The sequence below is a fragment of the Nyctereutes procyonoides genome, unplaced genomic scaffold, assembly GCF_905146905.1.
Source record: "Nyctereutes procyonoides isolate TBG_1078 unplaced genomic scaffold, NYPRO_anot_genome, whole genome shotgun sequence".
Taxonomy (NCBI): domain Eukaryota; kingdom Metazoa; phylum Chordata; class Mammalia; order Carnivora; family Canidae; genus Nyctereutes; species Nyctereutes procyonoides.
The window spans coordinates 47,398,698-47,421,641 of record NW_026575020.1 but is presented as its reverse complement, the minus strand read 5'-3'; the positions used below and the strand labels follow the sequence as shown (position 1 = coordinate 47,421,641).

General features: G+C 44.5%; 1 protein-coding gene across 1 annotated transcript in view; it reads left to right on the top strand.

Annotated features, from left to right (window-relative positions):
* Positions 1-22,944, top strand: part of PITPNC1 (phosphatidylinositol transfer protein cytoplasmic 1) — a 252,816-nt gene that overhangs the window by 128,145 nt on the left and 101,727 nt on the right. The window contains exons 2-4 of the mRNA XM_055326076.1: positions 225-373; positions 16,124-16,212; positions 17,469-17,476. Of these exons, the coding sequence (XP_055182051.1) occupies positions 225-373; positions 16,124-16,212; positions 17,469-17,476 (246 nt within the window). The remainder of the gene's footprint in view (positions 1-224; positions 374-16,123; positions 16,213-17,468; positions 17,477-22,944) is intronic.

Here is a 22,944-nt window from a genome sequence, read left to right as displayed (position 1 = left end):
TGGCGATGCAAACTGTTCACGGGAACACACCGTATTCTACACTCGACTCACAACTGGTTCTTCTCTTCGCTCCGAAGGAAAAATAACACCAGGCCCATGTGTCTGCCTTCTTTTCTGGCAGAAAGTGTTGACTGTAGTTGATTGCTGCGCCTGCTGAAGGGGGGGGGGGGTGTTGTCAACGTCAAGCAGTGAGGCTGACCTCTCTGTCACTGTGTGTTTTGTAGTACAAAATCGGGCAGCTGTACATGATCAGCAAGCACAGCCATGAACAGAGCGACCGAGGAGAAGGGGTGGAGGTCGTCCAGAATGAACCCTTTGAGGATCCTCACCACGGCAATGGGCAGTTCACCGAGAAGCGAGTGTATCTCAACAGGTAAGTCATGGTAGCTGGACATCCACCTTTGGGCTCTCCCACCACACAGGGGCCTTCCAGCCCTACCCTTATGGCTGACAGGGGTGCTGTGTCTGGGTTAAAAAGGTGACTTGGAAAGTTATTACATCAGCCCTTTCCATCCACCGGTCTAGTTGCTTCCAAAACCAGAATCCCCTGCCTTCTGCAAAATGGTCCTCAATTGCATTTTCATTAAGAGGACCTTTCCTCTTACCTTCCCATCCCTTGGATGACATGTTAAGATGAAATCTGGTCTTCAGGACTACAGAACTTTGTCTTCTCCCCTTGGGTCAGTGTTAGCAGTGGGAAAGAGATGGCTTTGCCTATAAGTTGTAGAAGGGTGCCAAGGATGGCGGTGTGCCATCGGGATCTTTACTTGGTCCACCTTCCACGTACTGCCAAGCGATTGCTCAGGTGTTTGCAAAGGACACAATAAATGGTCACCTTGATCAAAGTGATGTGCAATGCTGAGGGGGTTTCCATTTCTCAAGTGGACCCATCCTTCCCAAGGTAGAGGTTGCCATTGCTCCTTTGGAAGCGTAAAGAATCGAGGATTATAAACCAACACTCATTAGCTTTGCAGAGTGTATTCTTTACTCTCTTGCTGTTTTCTTACCATTAATGGCACAGTTGACTACTGGGGCTTGTCTGACCTTCCCGCACTCTACCCCTTTCCAGCCTATTTTCTTTCATTCTTCTCATCCGGGTCAGGACATTTGTATAGTCACATGAAATACATTTTATTGAAATTATCTGTCTGCTCTAGTGAACCAGTGTATGACTGGTTCAGTCTTTGCTCTCATTTTTATGAATACTCTTTACCCTCACCTATGGCTTCTCCTATTGGCCCATATGTGATTATTCAGAACGCATTTTGAACATAATAATTGGACAGTGCCTTAGTTTATTCACTGACACTGACACTCATGAATATTTACTCATTCTCTGTGTCTTGACCATGAGACATTTCTGAAAGGAGCTATATTAGGATTCCGCCATATTCTCATGGCCTCCACCTTCCAGCAGGCTGAAGTGGACTGTTCCCTCTTGATGGGGGAGCATTTGGATCCTGTCACTAGGATGTCTGGAAATCTCTAGGGCATTATCCTGACAGTGAAGGTCCTTGGGCTATTGAACTGGCTTGTTTTAATCTACCCAGGGATGCAGTATCGGGGAATTCCTGAGTCACGATGAAATGCAAATGAGATTGATCTTGTTCATCTATTAGGAGCTGTGAATTCCCAGGATTTGGAGCCAGTTCAGCCTCCAGCCAGCTGCTGATTTGCAAGAGTTGCTGAGCTCTGGGACTGGCCTGAGGATGACTTCCTTACATAGACTAGATTCTCAATATGCTGCTTTGGCATTCTTAGTGTGGAGGGTGAAAATCAAATATTGAGCGGGAGTCACCTCGGTCGAGCAAACAGAAGTGAGGGCCATGTAAGAAAATAGATAGAGACCTATGGGAAATTCCATTTTTTGGCAGATGATTTCCTTTTCCCAAATTATTGCTTAGGGAATGTTCTCTATGTACCAAATTCAAAAAAATTTTGAGAAAACTTTATATCTTTTCCTGAAGCAGAGCAAGAAGTGTCCAGCTGTCTCTGTCATGTCTGTTTTCTCTATCAAAATATATGATGTTTATTTTAAAGGAGAATAATAAACATTAGTAAGAGGGAAATTTGTTATAAATAGAATATCTGGACTTCCAGTAATAGAAACTAAAAAGATTAATGTGGACCCTCCCCCCACCTCCTATGACAAACACAGGATGAAATATAACAATATAAAGCTGAGCTCAAAACAAAGAAAGGGAAATCCTCAGGTACGAGAAATAAAGAGGAAATGCAAGCCAGAGTGGAAAGCAGATGAGCTAATGCTCAGGAAGCTGGGATATGTCAGAACTGACACGTAGGGGGATATCATGCCCGTAAAGGGACAGGAAATGAGGCTTTGGGTTCCTACAAATGGGGAGTTGGAGCTGAGAGTCATGCACAAAAAACATTCTTGATAATTGAGTACTGAGAGAGAGTACTGCTCAGAGGCACGTGTTGACAGAACTACTTAAGATTGTACTGAAGTAAAAGGAAACGGAACCCAAGAAAGAGGAGAGGAGAATCTAGAGGTAGTAAGAAACAAAGAAAGTGAAGGGTGCGTGGAGGGCTCAGTAGGTTAAGCATCTGCCTTTGGCTCAGGTTGTGATTGAGCCCTAAGTCGGGCTCCCTGCTCAGCGGAGGGTCTGCTTCTCCCTCTCCCTTGGACCCCCCTCCCCCCACTCATGCTCACTCGCTCTCTGTCTCTCTCAAATAATTAAATAAAATCTTTTTTTAAAAAAGAAATTGATAAACATATAGGGAAATCTGCATGAGCATAGGATGCTTTTTTTTAATTTTTTTTTTTATTTACTTATGATAGTCACAGAGAGAGAGAGAGAGAGAGAGGCAGAGACACAGGCAGAGGGAGAAGCAGGCTCCATGCACCGGGAGCCCGATGTGGGATTCGATCCCGGGTCTCCAGGATCACGCCCCGGGCCAAAGACAGGCGCCAAACTGCTGCGCCACCCAGGGATCCCTAGGATGTTTTAAAAATACTAATAATGAATAATTGGGAGTATATTTGTGGAATTTATTTTTATTTATTTATTTAAACATTTTATTTATTTATTTGACACAGAGAACACGAGTACAGGGAGGGGCAGAGGGAGAGGGAGAAGCAGACTCTTTGGTGAGCAGGGAGCCTGATGCGGGGCTGGATTCCAGAACCCTGAGATCCTGACCTGAGCCAATGGCAGATGCCTAGCCAAATGAGCCACCCAGGCGCCCCTATGTGTGGAATTTAAATAATGGACAAGAATAGCAGAAGAGGAGAGGGTAGTAATTACAGTAAAAGCATTTTAAATTGCTAATATTGTGTAAGAGGAGGAGAGAAATGTTGATTAATTAAACCTTTAAGACACGTGTGCATATGCAAAGTGTAAAGATAACCTCTAAAAAAACAGTAAAGCAGTACATAACTTCCAAGAGAAAATGTGATCAATCCAATAGAAAGTGGAAGAACAGAGAAAAGCTTATAAAAAGCATGGTCAACAGAAAACAGAGATTTGATGGTAAGATAAATCAAAATATGGTGGTCACAATAAAGGTATATAAGTTAAATGCTAAACCTGAACCTAGCTCAACAAATATAGGGCAACACTGACAAAATCATAGGTAGCCTAAAGTTATAATGGGAGATTTTAACATAGCTGTTTAGTAAATGGTTAGAGCAAATCATCAAATTAATCTAGCAAACACAGAGCAGATGTAAACAGCAGAATTAGAACTTTGGTCTAGTGGACATTAATAGACCCTAGAACTAACATGATTTTCATACACACATGAAAATATGCAAAAACTGACTACACACTAGGCTAGGAATCAATCTCAATACCAGAAAATCAATATCCTGTAGATGCTGTTTGCTGGTTACAAAGCATTACAATAAGAAACAGACAACAGCAAATCAACTTCCTCATTATATAGAAATGTAACAATCTCTAAATATGTTATTGGGTAAAAATGCCCACACTCACTTTCCCAGCCACCTTTGCAGCAATGGATGGCCATGTGACCTAGTTCTGGCCAATTGAGATGTAAGATTTTCCTCCCTGATGAAAACAGGAGGGGATCCGGGCTGGCTGGGTGGGTAGAGCATAGGACTCTTGATTTGAGGTTATGAGTTTGATCCCCACATTGGGTGTAGAGATTACTTAAAAATAAAATCTTTAAAAAGAGAAAGAGAGATGTCTAAGAGCTATAATGTGATTCTAAGAAAGGGAGGAGATAAATGGAGACTCCTGGGAAGGTAACTGGCAGGGTCTACCACATGGACCTTGGCAGTAAAACTGACAATAATAATGCAAAAAGGAAACTTCTAGACCAAGTTCAGTGAAGAATATAGATGTGAAAAGCCTATAGAAGACATTTGCAGATCAAATACCCCTGAGTATAATAATAATAATAATAATAAATCATGACTCAACAAGACTGTTAACATCAATATGAGGATTCAACAAGATTGCTGGGAGGAAAAAATCCATGTACAAAATCATCATTATTATTATACAGCAGGAACAATAAATGGAAAATATAATTTTAAAAAATTCCATTATAGTAAAAAAGGATAGGCAAAGAAATTCAAAATTACTCCGTAATAAATCTACAATATATAAAACATCGTTTTGGAGAAAAATATAAAACATTAGTGTAGGACATTTTTATCTTTTTTAAGTAGGCCCCACACCCAACATGGGGCTCGAATTTACAACTTTGTGACCAAGAATTACATGCTCCAACGACTGAGCCAGCCAGGTGTCCTGGTGGGGGACATTTTCTTAAACCTTGGACAGAAGTGGGGCACCTGGGCAGCCCGGGTGGCTCAGTGGTTTAGCGCCGCCTTCAGCCCAGGGTGTGATCCTGGAGACCCGGGATTGAGTCCCACATTGCGCTCCCTGCATGGAGCCTGCTTCTCCCTCTGCCTGTGTCTCTGACTTTCTCTCTCTCTCTCTGATTCTCATGAATAAATAAAATCTTAAAAAAAAATCTTTAAAAAGAAGTGGGGCACCGGTGGCTCACTGAAAAGAGCACATGACTCTGTCTTAGGGTGGTGAGTTCAAGCTCCACATAAAGCTTACCAGAAAAATAAAAACTAAAGCAAAAAACCCTGGACAAGTGGCAAGGTTCATGGATAGAAAATGCTAATATAAAGATGCCATCAATTCCCAAATCAATTATAAATTTCATGCAAATCTAATTAAAATGCCAACCAGGTTTTTTTTTTATTTTTTTTTAATTTATTTATTTATGATAGTCACAGAGAGAGAGAGAGAGAGAGAGAGAGAGAGAGGCAGAGACACAGGCAGAGGGAGAAACAGGCTCCATGCACTGGGAGCCCGATGTGGGATTCGATCCCGGGTCTCCAGGATCGCGCCCTGGGCCAAAGGCAGGCGCCAAACCGCTGCGCCACCCAGGGATCCCAACCAGGTTGTTTTTAAAATAGAATTTGAAGTGTGCCTGAGTGGCTCAGTCAGTTAAACATCTGACTCTTTTTTTTTTTTTTAACATCTGACTCTTGATTTCAGCTCAGGTCGTGATTTTAGGGTTGTGAGATTGAGCCCTGGGACAGGCTCACCCTGGGTGTAGCACCTGCTTAAGATTCTCTCTCTCCCTCTGCCCTTCGTCTTACCTCCTCCTCTCAACATTCATTTACCTGTGCATGTACAGGTGCGCTCTCTCTTAAAAACAAAAATAGGGAGCACTTGGCTGGCTCAGTCAATTAAGTGTCTGCCTTGGGCTCAGGTCATGATCCCAGGGTCCTGGGATAGAGCCCTACATGGGGCTCCATGCTCAGCAGGGATCCTGCTTCTTCCTCTCCCTCTGCCACTCCCCCTGCTTGTCCCTCTCGCTCATTCTGTCAAATAAATAAATAAATCTTTTTTAAAAATTAAAATGTTAAAAAATTTTAAAATAAAAATTGATTTTGAGACTATAATCCTAAAACTCCTAATTATCATAGCTTTATAAAGAGCCTTGATAATCTGGTAGGTCAAGTCCCTTCTTCTTATTCCGTTTTTTCCAAAATTGTTCATATGAATTTTAAGATTAGAAAGCCACCAAGTGATATGAAGAATGAAGAAACCAAGGATATTTAACATAGAAAAGCTGGACCCAGGCTGTGTAATGGTGTGGGCAGGTGGGAAAAGAATTAGACCTGTATATTCTATAAGACCTCAAAAGTTACCAGTTAGACCAAGAGCAGGGGATGAGGATGCCAGGAAAAAGGGCGAGGCTCAGTTTAAGGAAGGAATGTAAGTATGTGAGCTGTGTGAGGACATACTAGGATGCCTTACAGTCAGTTACACTGATACTGGAGATGCTTCAGCATGAGCAGAGCACCCATTTATCGGGCTGTCCTTGAGCAGATTTAAACATCAACTAGGTGGTTAAACTGGGCATCCTTTCAGATCCTTTTCAACCCTAATTTTCTATGCTCAAAGTAAGTTGTGGACATTATCCTGACTTACCTCCAGCATATATAAATGAATGACCAATGAGGCACAGGAGAAAAGTACTCTGCGTTCTCTTTGCACAAATCTGAACCAGGTCCATCATTTTAGAATTTAAAAGGCTCTTGGAAAAATAAAAAATAAAAATAAATAAATAAATAAAAGGCTCTTGGAATATTTAGAAGTATGGCACATATCTTAGAACCAGGGAGATTATGGCTTAGTAAGAGAAAAAGAAAAAAAATGGATAAGTGACATGTTATAAAATAATAAGACAGATTTTCATAATCATAAAATAAAACCAAATCCATTACTTTGATATTCAGAAACTGAAGCCACTTTGCGTTCACGTGTCCTGCATGCACAGGTCTTGGGACTATCATGTTGGCCAGGCTGCTTCATAATTGAAATTCATTAAATGGGTATTTATTGAACCTTACAATGCATAACAAATTGTTCTGGTATTGGAGAGAATCTCTTAATAAGTAAGACATGGCCCTTGCATTTTGATCAGAGTAGGGGCTAGGCTGCCTGGTTCTAGCATTTGTGAATTCATCTGTCCATCTCGTGAGTGATGTCAGGGAGGAAAAGCTTTTCTCAGCCCACTTAGGCTCTGTCAGTGGGGACTGCAAATTAAACTGAAATTGACAGATGAACGGGAAAAAAGACCAAGTTTTATTTGTCAATGTATATGGGACCACCCAGAAAAATGAGACTCAAATAAGCAATTAGAATTTAGGGCTTATATACCATTTTATTTTATTTTTTAAAAGATTTTATTATTTATTCATGAGAGACAGAAAGAGAGAGAGAGAGGCAGAGACACAGGCAGAGGGAGAAGCAGGCTCCACGCAGGGAGCCCAACATGGGACTCGATCCCGGGTCTCCAGGATCACACCCTGGGCTGAAGGCTGCACCAAACCACTGAGCCACCCAGGCTGCCCGCTTATATACCATTTTAATAGGGGTAGGGGAGAAAAGACACTTCTGGAAAAACAAATGGCTTTTATGAAAAATAAACAGGGCTTTTGGTGGATGGATAGGAGATAGTTTTGTGACTGTTTAGGCAATTTCTTATCTTCTTGCTCCTCATCTTTAGTGAGAAGAGTCAGTGTTCTTTGGTTGGGAAACTCCTGGGGAGGGCATTATGACAGTTGAATTCCTTCAGGAGGCTCTGCTTTTATGCAGATAAGGGGAGTTCAGTAAAAGCATCTTCTTGCAACTGTTGATTCTCAAATGTCTTCAGCTCTGGAGAACCCTTATGCCACTGCGGGTGGCATCTTATAGACCCCTTTACCAGCCACAGCAAAGTGGGTTCTGAGAGTTGAACTGGCATTAACCAAGATGTCCTAGTGCCTATTTAATAATTTACACCAAGAAATATCATTGTCCTGTGAACCTGAATTCATGAGCTGGCAAGTGGAATTTCTTCCTTACGTCAATCTATATGGGAAGCCAAATCACATTTAGATATTGGTTTATCACTCTATTACCAAAGCATCTGTTAGAGCCTGGAGTTACTCAAAGTCTGTGTAGGCAGAGCCTTCTCTCGGGGTCTGACTTGAGCAGAAAGGACATTTCATGGAGGGATGTTAGTGACCCACAGAATTATCTGCAGGCTTGGGAAGTGGCAATTATCAGGGCAGCTCCAATAAGCCACGACGGCAAACAGATGCTTCATTTTGCTGTTGTCACCACAACAGCCATGGGTAGGTCCAGATTGTCCCTTTTTTTCTATCACTTATCCCCAAATCCCAACCATAAGTATCCCATTGAGTTTCCAGTCCAGGCTTGGACTACCACTGAGAGAGGAGAGGGACTTCCAGACTGCTTTCCAAAGCGGCTGCATTTTGCATTCCCTCCAGCAATGTGTGAGGATTCCAATTTCTCCACATAATCACTGACACTTTGTATTGTCTGTCTCTTTGATTCTAGCCATCCTCTTAGATGTGAAGCAATCTCACTTTCGATTGGCATTTCCCTCATGACTAATGATCGTTGAGCATCCCTTCTTGAGCTCACTGCCCATTCCTACGTCTTCTTTGGAGACATGTTGCTTACCCTTTTCCCATTTTTAAATTGGGTATAATGCCTTTTTAAAAGGCCATTCCAATGGTTAAGCATCTGCCTTCGTCTCGGCATGATCCCAGGGTCCCGGGATCAAGTCCCACGTCGGGCTCCCTAGAGGGAGCCTGCTTCTCCCTCTCCCTATGTCTCTACCCCTCTCTCTCTGTCTCTTGTGAATAAATAAATAAAATCTTTAAAATAAAAAAAAATCCATTCGTTTCTTGCTGGCCTGTCATCTCCCAGGGACTGTGGGGGTGCTCCATGATCTGGCTCTCTCTACAGTTTTGGGTGCACAGTACATTTTGGCAGCTGCCTAATATGCTTGGAACGTTACACTAGTTCTAATACTTTAGTACATTTGGTCGTTGTCCTTGGGCCTTCGATCCAGTTCAGTTAACCAAATAAGTGGTATTTCTTGGCTGGTCTTCAAAAATCCTGGTTTCAACTGGCATCCAGGGAAAGGAGGCAAGATACTAATCAGTCTCTGGAATAGCAATTCTAAATAAAACCCATCGCCCAGAATCATGTGAGGATGGGGCTTTTCTTTGGTCCCCTTGCATTTTCTCTTCATCTGCAGCATCTCTCTGATGCCTCCCCATGAAGCCCATGAGGGGAGGGAAGCAGGGGTGAGGGTGGAGGGGCACTGGAGGAAAGATGGAGCCTATTTTTAGGCTTGTTTTTCAGTCATGAAGTGTCATGTTCTTCCCCACCACGGCTGCTGGATTAATTAGGCTGTGCTGGCAGCTGCCAGTCAGGGAGGGTTGCCAGCTTATAATGGTGATTCCGCCTAATGCCTGAATTGATTTGCATGAAGAAGACATTTCTCCTGTTACATGGCTCTTGCCTTCCAGGGCAACCTCTCCTGGCCTCTGTGTTTCTGGGTAGGAGAGGGTACCGCTTCTTTAAGCTACAAACCGGGTTTGACTGGACAAACAAAGCCACCAGCTGGTCACTCTACCTACCAGCTCATTGGTCCAGCTCCATTGCCAGGGCTTGGGCCTTTCTCTCATGTTTCCTCTTTCTCCTCTCCGAGGCCTTCCAGATCTGCCAAGCAAGTCAATCTCATTTCTTAGATCTTGCCCAAAGTAAGAGCTCAGTGCCCAGAGCTTATATGGCACCAGGAGAGCCCACTGCCCAGGCAACAGGTCGTAGAGAAATTGTCAACGATTCTGACCCGAGAGCTTATTCCCTTGCTATTTTGAATGAATCTTATGGTCATTATTGAATATCCAGAGCCAACTGTTTTTCATTCAGGAAATGGTTATTGTTGCCTGCTGTGTGCCAGGCACTGTTCTAGGTGTCGGGCCTGCAGTGATGAACAGAACAGAGATCCCTATCCTGGGGAACTTACCTCCTAGTTGGGAGTGACAGTGCACAATAGCCATAATTTATAAGAATATCAAATATTTTAGAATATTTCGTTTTACAGGGGCACCTGGGTGGCTCAGTCAGTTAAGTGTCAACTTTTAATTTCAGCTCAGGTCACGATCTCTCAGAGATGTGAGATCGAGCCCTGTGTCAGGCTCTTCACTGGGCAGGGAGTTTGCTGCTTGCTTAGGATTCTCTTTCTCTCTCTCCCTCTCCCCCTTCCTCCCTTGGCCTCCTCTCTCCCCACTACTGTGCGCTCTTTCTCTTAAAAAAAAAAAAAAAAGAATATTTAGTCTTACATGTTCTATGTGGATGTGTATTTGATATGTGAATATTGATTATATTAAATAAATGAGATTGATTAATTTTTAGTATTTCTTATACTGGGGAAGTAGAGCCTGTAAGGGACTTCTTCCCAACATACCTTACAATCACTCTATGCTATTCTGTTCTGCTCCCATCTCAGTCCTTAAGAACATGCCAGAGATTTTCATGCTGCCAGGGTCCCTCCCTCCTTCACCTTCTCCCATGGGAATTCCCAGGAACAGAACATAGGCCTGGCTGGATCTTTTTTATTTATTTAAAGATTTATTTATTTATTAGGGAAAGAGAGAGAGCACACACACAAGCAGGGAGAGCAGGAGAAGGAGAAGCAGGCTTGCCTTGGAACAGGGAGCCCATGCGTGGCTCCATCCCAGGACCCCAGGATCATGACCTGAGCCGGAGGCAGATGCTTTACCGACTGAGCCACCCAGGCGCCCTAGGCCTGGCTGGATCTCAAAGAACCAGAGCATCCAGTCAAGCATGTGCCACCTGGGTTCTGCCTCTGTCCCGACCAGTGCTGTTGGCACACATGGCCGGCTCCCCTGGATGCTTCCCAGCATGCTAGCCATGTTACCATAAAGCTGTCCAAGCAGAGCCTTCCAAGAAGCGACACAAGGCGGGCCTCTTTTCCCGGAATCCCATTGCAAAGTGCCCTTCTAAGTAGAGAGTGTGGTGGTGGTGTCTTAAGTTCAAGAAACTCCCCGCGGGCGAAGCCCCCAACAGCCTTGTTTCTCACAAGTGATGCCTCTAGTCTGGAAATTCTGCTCATCTCTTTGCTGCCATGTCAAGAATTACATTAAGAGCTGAACTAAAAGACCAGCCAGAACAACCATTAGGACGAGTAAGTGAATAAATCACAGCAGCTGGAGAAGAAATGGAAAGACCTCAGAGGTTGCTGTCTGCAGAACCGGATAGATACAATTGATTATTATCAGATAATTGTCAAATGCCAAGTTTGAAACAAAAGGTCAGAATATCCCTCCTGGACCAGTGGAAAATGAGGTTATAAAAGGTAGCTTAGTCCTTTTTAAAAGTCACGGATGTGGGCTGAGGTTATTTGAGCATAATTCTCAGCACAGGCAGCAGCAGGTTTCAGGGGCCCCGCGGAGGAGAAAAGCCCGAGTGCAGGGAACTCAGAGGGGCTGTCTTTCTGCTGGGAATGTTTTAAGTCCAAAAGGTGATTGATTATAGTGCTGCGTATCCTGAATGAGTTGGTGGATAAAACAGCTCAAAAAAGATTCTTCTGAAGACCATCATAATTCTGATCCCTGTTGGGAAAATGAAATTAGACTCCATTTAGACCACATTTGGCCTAATGATGTTCAGTGCCTCCTGGGGTCAAAGAATATTCCCAAATGAGCATAAATTGCAAAGAGAGATTAGATATCGGGGTGAATCTGGTGATAATCTGGCTTGTAAAGCGCCAGAAGCTTCTAATGGAGGGACTGTTTAGGTTTCCATTCTGGAAGCTCTTTATGAAGTAAATAAACACTCTTAACCTGAGATCAGATTATGCCTGCATAATGGGGCCTCCTTATCCAGGTCAGTTGTAATTTAGGGAGACCCAGGGAATACATGAGGAGGTTTCAGTGACTGTATCCACTTAGGTCCAGGGCCGGGTTTCCCAATCTTGGCACTGTTAATATTTGGAACCAGATAATTCTTTGCTGTGGGGTTTCCCTGAGCCTTGTAGGATATTGGAACAACATCCCTGGCCTCTACCCACTAGATGCCTGCCCCTGTCCCCCCTACCTCCCAGTTGTGACAAACAAAAATGTTTCCAGACTTGGCCAAATGTCCCCCCACCCCTGGGGGTGTATGCAAAATTCCCCCTCTGCCCCATTGAGAACCACTGCTCTGGGTTGACCACCATACTAGTTTGCCCTGGCCTGAGGAATTTTATTTTTTTTTTTATTTTTATTTATTTATTCATGAGAGAGAGAGAGAGAGAGAGAGAGAGAGAGAGCGAGGCAAAGACACAGGCATTGGAAGAAGCAGGCTCCATGCAGGGAACCTGACGTGGGACTCGATCCTAGGTCTTCAGGATCAGGCCCTGGGCTGAAGGAGGCACTAAACCGCTGAGTCACCCGGGCTGCCCCTGGCCTGAGGAATTTTAGCATGGAGGACTTTCAGTGCTAAAAGCAGGACAGTCTCATGTAGACTGGGATGAGCTGGTCACCCGCTGTGTCATCGATGTGTTCTATACCCTACTAAAAATTTTTAAGTGAAAAACCAAATGTTTTTGAAAAGTCTGTCTTCAGGGGCTATTGACAAAGGTGTTTGGGAAATGGTATCCTTCCACATCAGAATTTCCAATTCTGTAAAGGTTCAGAGTTTTTTGTTTCATTTTGTTTTTAAGATTCTATTTATTTGAGAGAGAGAGAGAGTGAGAAAGCAAGAGCAGCAGGGAGAGGTAGAAGGAGAAGCAGACTCCTCACTGAACTGGGAGCCCAACATGGGACTTGATCCCAGCACCCTGAGATCATGACCTGAGCCCAGGGCAGATGCCCAATCACCTGAGCCGCCCAGGCGCCTCAAGTCTTCAGAGTTGTGTCCTCTTTTCCCTCAGTGTTTCTGAAGTCTGAGCCATGGTGACAGGGGCCATAGGAAGGTCTGGTCCCGGCCAGTGGACCAAGCGGACATGATTCAGACCGTGCCGCTATTCTAGAAGAGACTCTTTTTGACACCGGGTAGTGAGTTTGAGTGACAGACTTCTCCTTAGAATCGTAGGCTGTGTGACAGTGTACATCATGAAAGTGACAGCAGCGGCAGGGACTAATTTAATTCCATTTTCCTCTGCAGCCCTGATAAATCATTGCCACAGGGAAAAATAAATTTTACTTCCTCAGACAAAAACGATTTGAATAATGATGTGCTCTGGGGAGAGTCGGGGCTGAGAGAAGATCTGTTAATGGGGCTTAAAATATTTGACCATCATGTCATGGAACTCGTCGCTGATGCCTCCTGAGCCTGGCCTGGAAGATGGCTTATGCCAGGAGGGTCTCCTTCCCGGACTCATCAGAAGAGTCACATAAAATGCTATCAGCCATCTTGGCTAAATGTGTTTTTTTAGGGTGCCTCTTTGGAGAAGGTAATTGACTCTAGCACAGTATATCCTGCGGGAGTTGGTGGATGAGACACGTAGAATGAAGATTCTAGAGGCTGGGGTCCTGACCGTGTGCAAATAGGAAAAAAAAGTCTCGACATGAATGGCAAATTGCCACTGTTTTTCATCCTCCTTCCAGAAAAATGGTCGTTGCTTAGGAATGTGGTTCTGCTGGGAGGCTTTTTAAGTGATAAAGGGAGTGATTTATGGAGGGAGGGCGCTGTGCTTGAGGAGCCTAATGCATCTGGGAGGGGTGTCGTGGGGAGGTGGGCAGTCCTTCCCCCAGGGGGACAGGGGAGGATGGGCCCTGCTGCCTGGAGGGAGACATGTGCCCTTTGTCTAAGCTAAACAATGCTGAGGTTTCTTTGGGGGGAGATTCCATAATTCTGGTTACAGTCCTTTAAAAGCACAAGGAAACCACTTGCCTGTGCTTGTGTAGAAGGCCCGTCTTCCTGCCCCACCCGCTGGCAGGCATTGGCATACGTCTCTGGGCCTGGGGGCAAAGAGGAGGGAACCCCGGGGGGACATGCGCTGGGCCTGTTCCCTCAAGCAAGCCCCATGCGATGTTCCCACTCTAGACGTCAACCCTGGTTGCTCCCCACCTCCAGCGACAGAAGGAATAAATCAAAGGTAAAAGCTATAAAAACCCCTGTCAGGAGGCAGCCCCTTCCTTTCGAGCGGTATGAACGTAAAGTAAATGAGCAGATCCCGCCGAGATGATTTCCTAAGAGGGTAACGTTCTGCATTAGAGCTTCGAGAATTGTGCTGCGGATTATAAAACCTGCATAAAACCGCCCCAACCCGGAGGCCCCAGCCCAGCCTGCAGGGGAGAGAGGGCCTTGGCCTCATTTGACACTCAGCCGGCTTCGGCTTCGGGGGAGCTGTGAGTCCCCCTTTCACTTAACCCTGATAAAGGGCCCAGAGCTTTGGGTTAGGTCCGGCCAGCCCTCGAAAATACAGATTTGTCTTTTTTAAAGATTTTTTTTTTAATTTTTATTTATTTATGATATATATATAGAGAGAGGCAGAGACACAGGCAGAGGGAGAAGCAGGCTCCATGCACCGGGAGCCCGACGTGGGATTCGATCCCGGGTCTCCAGGATCACGCCCTGGGCCAAAGGCAGGCGCTAAACCGCTGCGCCACCCAGGGATCCCAGATTTGTCTTTTTTAAAAGCAGGTCCTGGACACTGTCAGAAATAAGAGAAACAATCTGAGAAGACGTAAAAGATGCACGGTATCTTTCTGGCCCCGGTTGTCATTTAAGTTCCACGTCCTAAGAGGGGTTGGGGATTTGGGGTCTCAGTAGCTTGATGTCGCCGGTTCCTGCTTTGCATGGGCTTGGAACTCGCAACTGCCCCGTGGTGTGCCCCGTGGAGGGGCTGATGTCGCACTGGGCACCAGAAAGAGCAAAGAACCATAATAGAAGTCTCTGGAAAGACACAACACTCCCCTCCCCACGAGGCATAGCGCTGGGGTGGGGGTGAGGGGAATGATAAAGTCATGCAGACATATTTAAGGAAAATATGATCCTATTTATGTAAATGTCACAGTTAAAGAATTCTCTGGGCCTGCACTATGCTGTAGTGTGTGCCTCCGAAGGAAAACAAAACAAAATAAAACAAAACTTCATTAATCTTCGGTTTACCAAGGGTCTTGAGACCTGTGCCCCTGGGTTTCCTTTGTTTTAAGAATTTGTTTTCTGCGAATGGCTGCCCGGGTTCTTGCTCCAGGGAATGGCTCTGCCACTGCATTATTTTCCAGTGGCTGTCCCAACAAATCCCCCCAGCTGGGTGGCTTAAAACCACACAGATTCGTCCTCTCTCCGTTCTGGAGGCCAGAGTCTGAAATCAAGGTGTAGGCAGTGTTGGCTCTTGGTGGGGGGGCTCCCGGCACGAAGCTGTCCCACGCCTCCCTCCCAGCCCCTTGCAGCGTCTGGTGTCGGTGGCAATCCTTGGCGCTCCTTGGCTTGTTGGCTGCGTCACTACAGTCTCTGCCTCTGTCTTCACTGGCATCCCCCGCCCTGTGGGTACCTGTCTCCAGATCTTCCTCTCTCATGAGGACACCAGTCCCTGGAGTGAGGGCCTTACCCTAAATCCAAGAGGATTCCACCTAGAGGTCCTTAATTACATCTACACAAGTCCTGCCTTCAAATAAGGTTAGATTTGCAGGTGCTGGGGGTTAGGATTAGGGTGAGGGTTAGATCTTTGGTGGGGCATCCAAGTCCACCGACCACAGTCATCAAGCGGCTCTATTTTGTTATTCTTCACATCTCTACAACACATCTTCACATCTCTACTGTTCACATCTCTTCTGTTGCTACTGTCTGTTGCTTTAGCTCATTTTTAAAACCTCTCACTCTCACGGATTGTTAAGCTGAGGCCTGGCTCTAACATTTGCCCCAGCACCTACCGCCCTCCGTATTTGGGTTTGAACGTCCCATCCTACCCCTTCTGCCATATGACTCTTAAGAGACCAAGGCCAGGCTGGCCAAACCCTCCCAACGGGGCACTTGCCAGGTGCTGAAATCTCATGTCCTTGTAAATCAAATCAAAGAGGAGAGGTTAACAACCCCATGAGCCCCCCAGCACCCCCCACACACACACACACCAGGCACCTGCCCTCCCACATTTTAAGAGCATATGAAATATGCACAGAGAATGGTGAACTCTGGCAAAGACCAGAGGGATGGGGAAGGGATGGCCTGGAGAGCGAAGGGCGCCTCTGCTTTCTCCAGCAGTTTATCCAGAAAGGTATGGGGAGCATGTGAGGCTCTGGGCAGGCTTTTTCTAATGGTCTTTTTCTCTCTCTCTCTCTCTTCCCTCTTAGCAAACTGCCTAGCTGGGCTAGAGCTGTTGTTCCCAAAATCTTTTATGTTACAGAAAAGGCTTGGAACTATTATCCGTACACGATTACAGGTAAGTCCTTTTTATAGCCGGTATGTCACATGTAGGGATAGGACATAGTGGTGGTCAGATTTCACTGATTTAGGGTTTGTTATCCAAGCAGGGACTTGGGAGAGCCCTGTAGTATTTGCCCCCTTACCTGGAGCCTTCATCCTTTTAGGTCAGTCTTCTTCCTAGCAGTGGGGGTAGGGGGGTGGGGGTTCTGGGTGTTGGTGGCTGGTAGGAAATTAAGATAAACCATTCCATCTTCCTTTTTAAAGTGATTGTGATAAATAGCTTTATGGAGAAGGAAGGTGAAACTCCTTTTACTGATACATCTAGAGTTTTTGTTATCCTTATTCTTCCCGTTTCTTCAGTAGTCCCCAAGTAATTTTGGGATGTGGTTTATTTTGATTTATTTTACAGCCCCTCCTCCTAAGAGCCCCACCCCACCCCCAAACCTTGACTATAATTTATGTAAAAGTTTTTTTTTTAAGATTTATTTATTTATTTATGATGGACATAGAGAGAGAGAGAGGGAGAGGGAGAGGCAGAGACACAGGAGGAGGGAGAAGCAGGCTCCATGCCGGGAGCCCAATGCGGGACTCGATCCTGGGACTACAGGATCGCGCCTTGGGCCAAAGGCAGGCGCTAAACCGCTGAGCCACCCAGGGATCCCCTATGTAAAAGTTTCTATTGGGTCGCTCTGCCCCAAACTGCTTCCTTTGCAGTTGGATAATATAATTTTAAAATCACATTCCCTCTCACTTGTGGTGGAATGATGACAAACTCTGTGCTGAGACTGATGTAGAAACTTGGGCCCTCAAATCTGGATGGTTTGGTTTTTGCCCTCAAACATGAAAATTCAAGCTCCCACTTGAATATTATCATAACAAACTCTTCTTATTGGTTTTGAAAGCTGCTTTTCCACTTAAAAGATTTCCTTTGTGGTTAATGAAATACTCCACTGGAATTATTAGTCTTTAATTCTGCTTTTATAATGCCGACTCTTTGGTTTTTAATTAGCCACAAACATATAGGCTAATTGAATCTTGTCTTACAGTCCTTATCTGGCCAACCACAGGAGTATCATCTGAAAGATTTTCAAGAGCAAATATGGAGATATTGATGAAAGTTCAGTTTTTGAAATGTTTTGTTAGCATATTTTTAATACGATTCACCAGTCTTTGTCAGTTCTGTGGTTTTTATATTGCATATAAGCATGGTCTAAATCATCATTTTGTCTCTTTTTTCTTTTCTCTCTTGTCCAAATGAACATCTGGGACCAGAATACACAGTAAGTTTCATTTAATCATTTTTAAATATTCAACTTAAGATCAGTGCAGTAATTGGAACTTCCCATGTACTTCTCATCTTATCCATGTAATAAAAAAATAGAGGAATAATTCAGAATCAGAAATATTTAAATGTAGGCTATTATATAGTTATATATAATGCACTAACTGGCATGTTCTCATTTGTTCAAGAATATGAATGTTAATTTAAAATGCCTTGATAGTCACTTTACATAATTAACTTTTGCTTGTATTTTTAAATAGCTTGACTGCTCTACTTGTGATAGTTCACTGTAATAGAACAGTTTCTAGAAATGTGATATTAAAGTGACGATAGCAGCTACTGATGGAAGGCAGGGCTTATACGTACAGGCTGTGACCTGATCACTTATTGGGAAACCTTGTAACTAGAAAGACATTCATTCAGATTAAAACATATATATACATACATATATATATATATATATATATATTTTTTTTTTTTTTTTTTTTAATTTAAGTAATCTCTACACCCAAAGTGGGGCTTGAACTCACAATCCTGGGATACAGAGTTGCATGCTGTATTGACTGAGCCAGCCACACGACCTTCATTCAAATTATTTTCCTCTGAGCTCTGGATTGGACTGTCTTGGTGACTTGATGACAATCATTTAATTTCTTCCTATCCTAAGGGCCTCTAGAGTCAACACTTAACACTAAAAAATGGGACCCCAGAGTATCATTGCATTGTGGTATTTTCATGTGGATCATTTTCCTCAACGGCCAACAGATCAAGTTGCCATAACAAGGAAATGGTTACTTGAGGTTTTTTTTTTTAAGATTTTATTTATTTATTCATGAGAGACACAGAGAGAGAGGGAGGCAGAGACGCAGGCAGAAGGAGAAGCAGGCTCCATGCAGGGAGCGTGATGTGGGACTTGATCCCGGGTCCCCAGGATCATACTCTGGGCTGAAGGCGGTGCCAAACCGCTGGGTCATCGGGACTGCCCTAGTTACTTGAGTTGTAATGAGAGCTGAGTTTTGAGTCTTAATCAAAACAGCCACAGGAAGGAGAGGAGGTGAGACAGAAATGGAGGAAAATGATTTGTCATGTCCTTGGCAGGAGTCTGGTACTCTGCACATAGTGGATGCTCAATAAAGAGTCCTTGAATGGCAGAAGGAATGCACAAGGCAAAGACAGATCATCTCAACAGATAGAGTGGAAGGGTCACTGGCTTTAGAGTCAAATAGGCCTCAGTGTCCTCTGGCTCTAGCTCTGCCACTTACTACCCAAAGTCCTTAAGCAAGGGACCTCCAGTTGCCAGTTCTTGAACTTGTGCTGGTCCGTGACCATGTTCTCACCTGTCCTTTGCAAAATGAGGAAAATAGGAAGAGGGTTCAAAACTGTGCATAAAATTAAATTTGTTTCATTTACAGTTTCCTTTAAGGAGAACAAATTACAACCCTCAATCTTGTGTATTAAAATGTCTTTTATGAAATGAGAGGAATACATATAGCATTTCCTCCCTAATGTCCATAACTTTGGAAAGAAAAGGCAATTCTATGGCAAAATACAAATTTTACATTTTGGAAGTAAGCAGCTTAAGTTCTCGAACCAGTTTCTTCATCTCTAAAGTTTAAATAAACCCTTCTTCACAGAGCCATTAGTAGGAGGAATCGATGATCTAACACGGAAATCAGAAGATTTTTTTCTGGAGGCACCTGACTCCTGGCTCAGTCAGTTAAGCATCCTGACTCTTGATCTCAACTCAGGTCTTGATTTCAGGGTTGCGAGTCTGAGCCCCACATTGTGGCCTACTTTAAAAAAAAAAAAAAAGCCTTTTTCTGTAAAGGGCCACATAGTAAATATTTTCTGCTTTTGTGGGCCAGCTTCTGTCACTGCAAAAGCAGCCAGAGACAACAGGTAGAGATATTGGCCTGGTGGAATTTCTGTAGGCAGCAGGCTACAGTTTGCCGACCCTCGACGTACACAGCTCCAGCATGCTGCCTGTACAGAGCAGGCAATGCTCTCCCCAGTTCCATGGCTTCTAGCAATTGCACAGTCTCCAAGAGAAACACTTTGGTATCTTTTGAATCCTGCTTCTATTAACAGTGGTGCAAATTACCTCCCTTTAAACCTCTACTTCATCATCCATAAGTGGGGAAAATGTAGTAACTATCTCATAAGGGTGATGTGAAGATTATATTAAGTAATCCACATGAAATTTTACCCTAGTCCTTGGTGCATGGTAAATGCTCAGTAAAAATGTTCATTGCTATTATTTATTGTGCAATGCTGGAAGCTGCTGTCATTACAATGCAAGTTCTGTGGGCAAATAAATGGGAATATATCTTGATGCCCTTCAACGCAGACTGGGCTCCAGTTATTAGACTGGATGGCGCTAATTGTCTAGGATATGATTTGATTTGATTGATATCTGATGTTATCCCTAATTCCTGCTTCTCCGAAAGCTTGTATATGGACTTCTCATTTGAAATGTAATCGATAGTTACAGGGACAAGAGAATTCATGTCCCTATAAGTTTGCAAAGACAGTTATTTGCCCAGTGAGCCTTAGAATTAGGTCACCTTGACTTGACCCAAAACTGGTGGCACTTATTCCCCACAAGCCAATGACTGTACCATGAAATGTGGGGGTGATTAACAGAGAATGAAGTCTGAAAAACATTTGACATGGTGTTCATTTTTTAAGAATATGTATTATAGTACTGAAGTTCTGAAAACAGAACGCCACAGAATGAAAACCACAGCTCCTGACAAAGCCATCCCCATGGAACGCACCTCCTAAGGCAGCCCTCCTGTGGAAGGCTTTCTGGCCAGCCTCCACATTACATTGAACTTGGTCTCCTGTACCCCTCTCTGTGCAAGCCACAGAGGATTTCTCAGGGGTCGTGGCCTTTCCTTCCATCTAGCCTCCCTTAGTTCTAATGACACAGCTCGGACTTCCAACTTTTTTTTTTTTTTCGTGAGAGACACACACACAGAGGCAGAGACAGAGGCAGAGGGAGAAGCAGACTCCCTGTGGGGAGCCTGATGTAGGACTCGATCCCAGGTCCTCGGGAATCACAACCTGAGCCAAAGGCAGATGCTCAACCACTGAGCCACCCAGGTGCCCCCAGCTTGGACTTTAAAAGGGACATGTTATTTTCTTTCTTTTTGGGAAAACATGGGGGCAGGACTTCAAGAAGTTAGCTATGGTTGTATTGTCTCATACTCGCCCCCTTCTGTTTGACCCCTGTATACTCCTTGATCTCTCTGGGCCCTTATTTTTCTTGTTTTTATTTTGTTGTCAGTTCCTCCCTAATGCAATCTTGGGGTTATCGTTCAGGGCTGCTAGAACAAAGTACCACAAAATAGTAAAAATGCCTTATCTCACAGGTCTGGAAGGTTGGAAGTCTTGATTCAGTTGTTGGTGTGGCCTTGTTCCCTCCGAAGCCTGTAGGGGAGGACCACTTTGCCTCTTCCTGGCTTCTGGTGGCCCTAGGTGTTCCTTGTCTTGTGGCTATAATCTCTGCCTGTCTTCATCTGGCATCCTCCCTGCTGTGTCTCCTCTTCTTTTTTTTTTTTTTTTTAAAGATTTTATTTATTTATTCATGAGAGACACAGAGAGAGAGAGAGAGAGAGAAAGAGGCAGAGACATGGGCAGACATGCAGGGAGCCCAATATGGGACTCGATCCTGAGAGTCCAGGATCACGCCCTGAGCCAAAGGCAGGCACTAAACTGCTGAACCACCCAGAGATCCCTGTGTCTCCTCTTCTTACAGGGATACCTGTCCTATTGGATTAAGGACCCACCCCACCCCAATATGAACTCATCTGAATCTGAATAATTCCATCTGCAACAGCCTTAATTCCAAATCAGATCACATTCTGAGGAACTGGGTTAGGACTTCAGCATGTATCTGGACATTGCAGGAGCGAGGAGGGGCACAAACAGAATTCAATCCGTAAACACCGTCTTTCATTTTTAGGTTTTCAGCCATCTATTAAGCACCAACATAAAACGTCATGGGAATAGGTTGCATTGAATAATAACCCCTGCCCTTTGGGGAGTCACAGTCTTGTGGGAAATAGCTAGACATTCCGGTGGCAGCTGTCAGCAAGGCATAGGGTTTTCTGGAGGCAAGATGGGACAGGCCATCATTCAGCCCAAAGGGCAGGCTGGCACCAGACCTGCCCCACTGAGCTGGCTGAGCTCGGAGTGGGGCTGCCAGCAGAAATTTATACCAGAGGGCAGAATGAGTGGCACTAGGCAATCCAGTCAGACAAGCAATTGCAATGTGACAAGAAGGGCCCTGGCCTCTGGATTGGAGTCCTGAGCTTCAGGGACAGAGCTATAGACCTCCAGAAAGTGTACAGGTAAGAACAGGACACAGCCACCGTTTCCAGGTGACTTGATCATGAGATAGGGGAGTGATAAAGTTTGGCATCTTTAGCAAGGAGAAATACCAAATGTCCTGCTAAACTCGAATTTTCAGATTGATAGCAAGTAGGTTTTAGTATTTCCCAAATAATGCATAGAATATACCGGTACTGAAAGGTTACTCATCTTCTGTTTTCTTCCTGGCAACCCTAGGCAGGGAGGGTAGCAGTGGGGGTAGAACTGGCCTCAGAGACTCAGGTTATAAGAACAGGGTGACAGTGAGCCAAAGGAAAAGGAGAAGAGGGATTGTGTAACTTGGGAACTTGGTCCTGAAGTTAATAATGCCATGGTAACACTAAGGTGAATCAAATGACCTGTTGGGACAACTCCAGTACTTCCTGCCTCAGGTAGGTTTGGCTCAGGAAATGAAGTGGATGGAAGAGGGCGGAGTTGGGGAAGATTCGGTGAGAGCACATGAATTCATAACTGTCAATATTTCAAGGAAAACCTGTGCTAAGTGTTATGGTTGAAACACAGGGTGTTGTAGAAAGGAGAGAGAAGAAATAGGGAAGATTTCCTGGAGAAGATAGTAGGATTTGAGCGGGACCTTAGGGATAATAGAGCTCCTACCTGCAGACACCCGCTGTCTTAGTTTGGGCTGTATAACCAAACACCATGCACTGGGTTGGTTTAAACGATAGATCTTTTTTTCTCACAGCTCTGGAGGTGGGAAAGTCCAAGACTGAGGACATCCTCTGATTTGGTTCCCGGAGAAAGCTCTCCTCCTGCTGTGTCTTCATAGAGCTAGGAGAACAGAAAGCAAACTCTCTGATCTTTTCTTATGAGGGCACTAATCCCATCATGAGGGCCCCACCCTCATGACACATCTAAACTAATAGTCCCCCCACTAAGGCCCCACATCCAAATAGCATCACACTGGGGGTTGGGGCTTCAGTGTATAAATATCGGGTGGGGGCCACACCTCAGTGTAGAGCATGCTGTCTTCAGGCCCAATGGGCAAGTGCTATGCTGGATCCTGGACACTTGGAAGCCAGGTCGTGGTGGCTTTGAATGTCAACCAAGGTCTGTATTTAATTCTCCACAGGG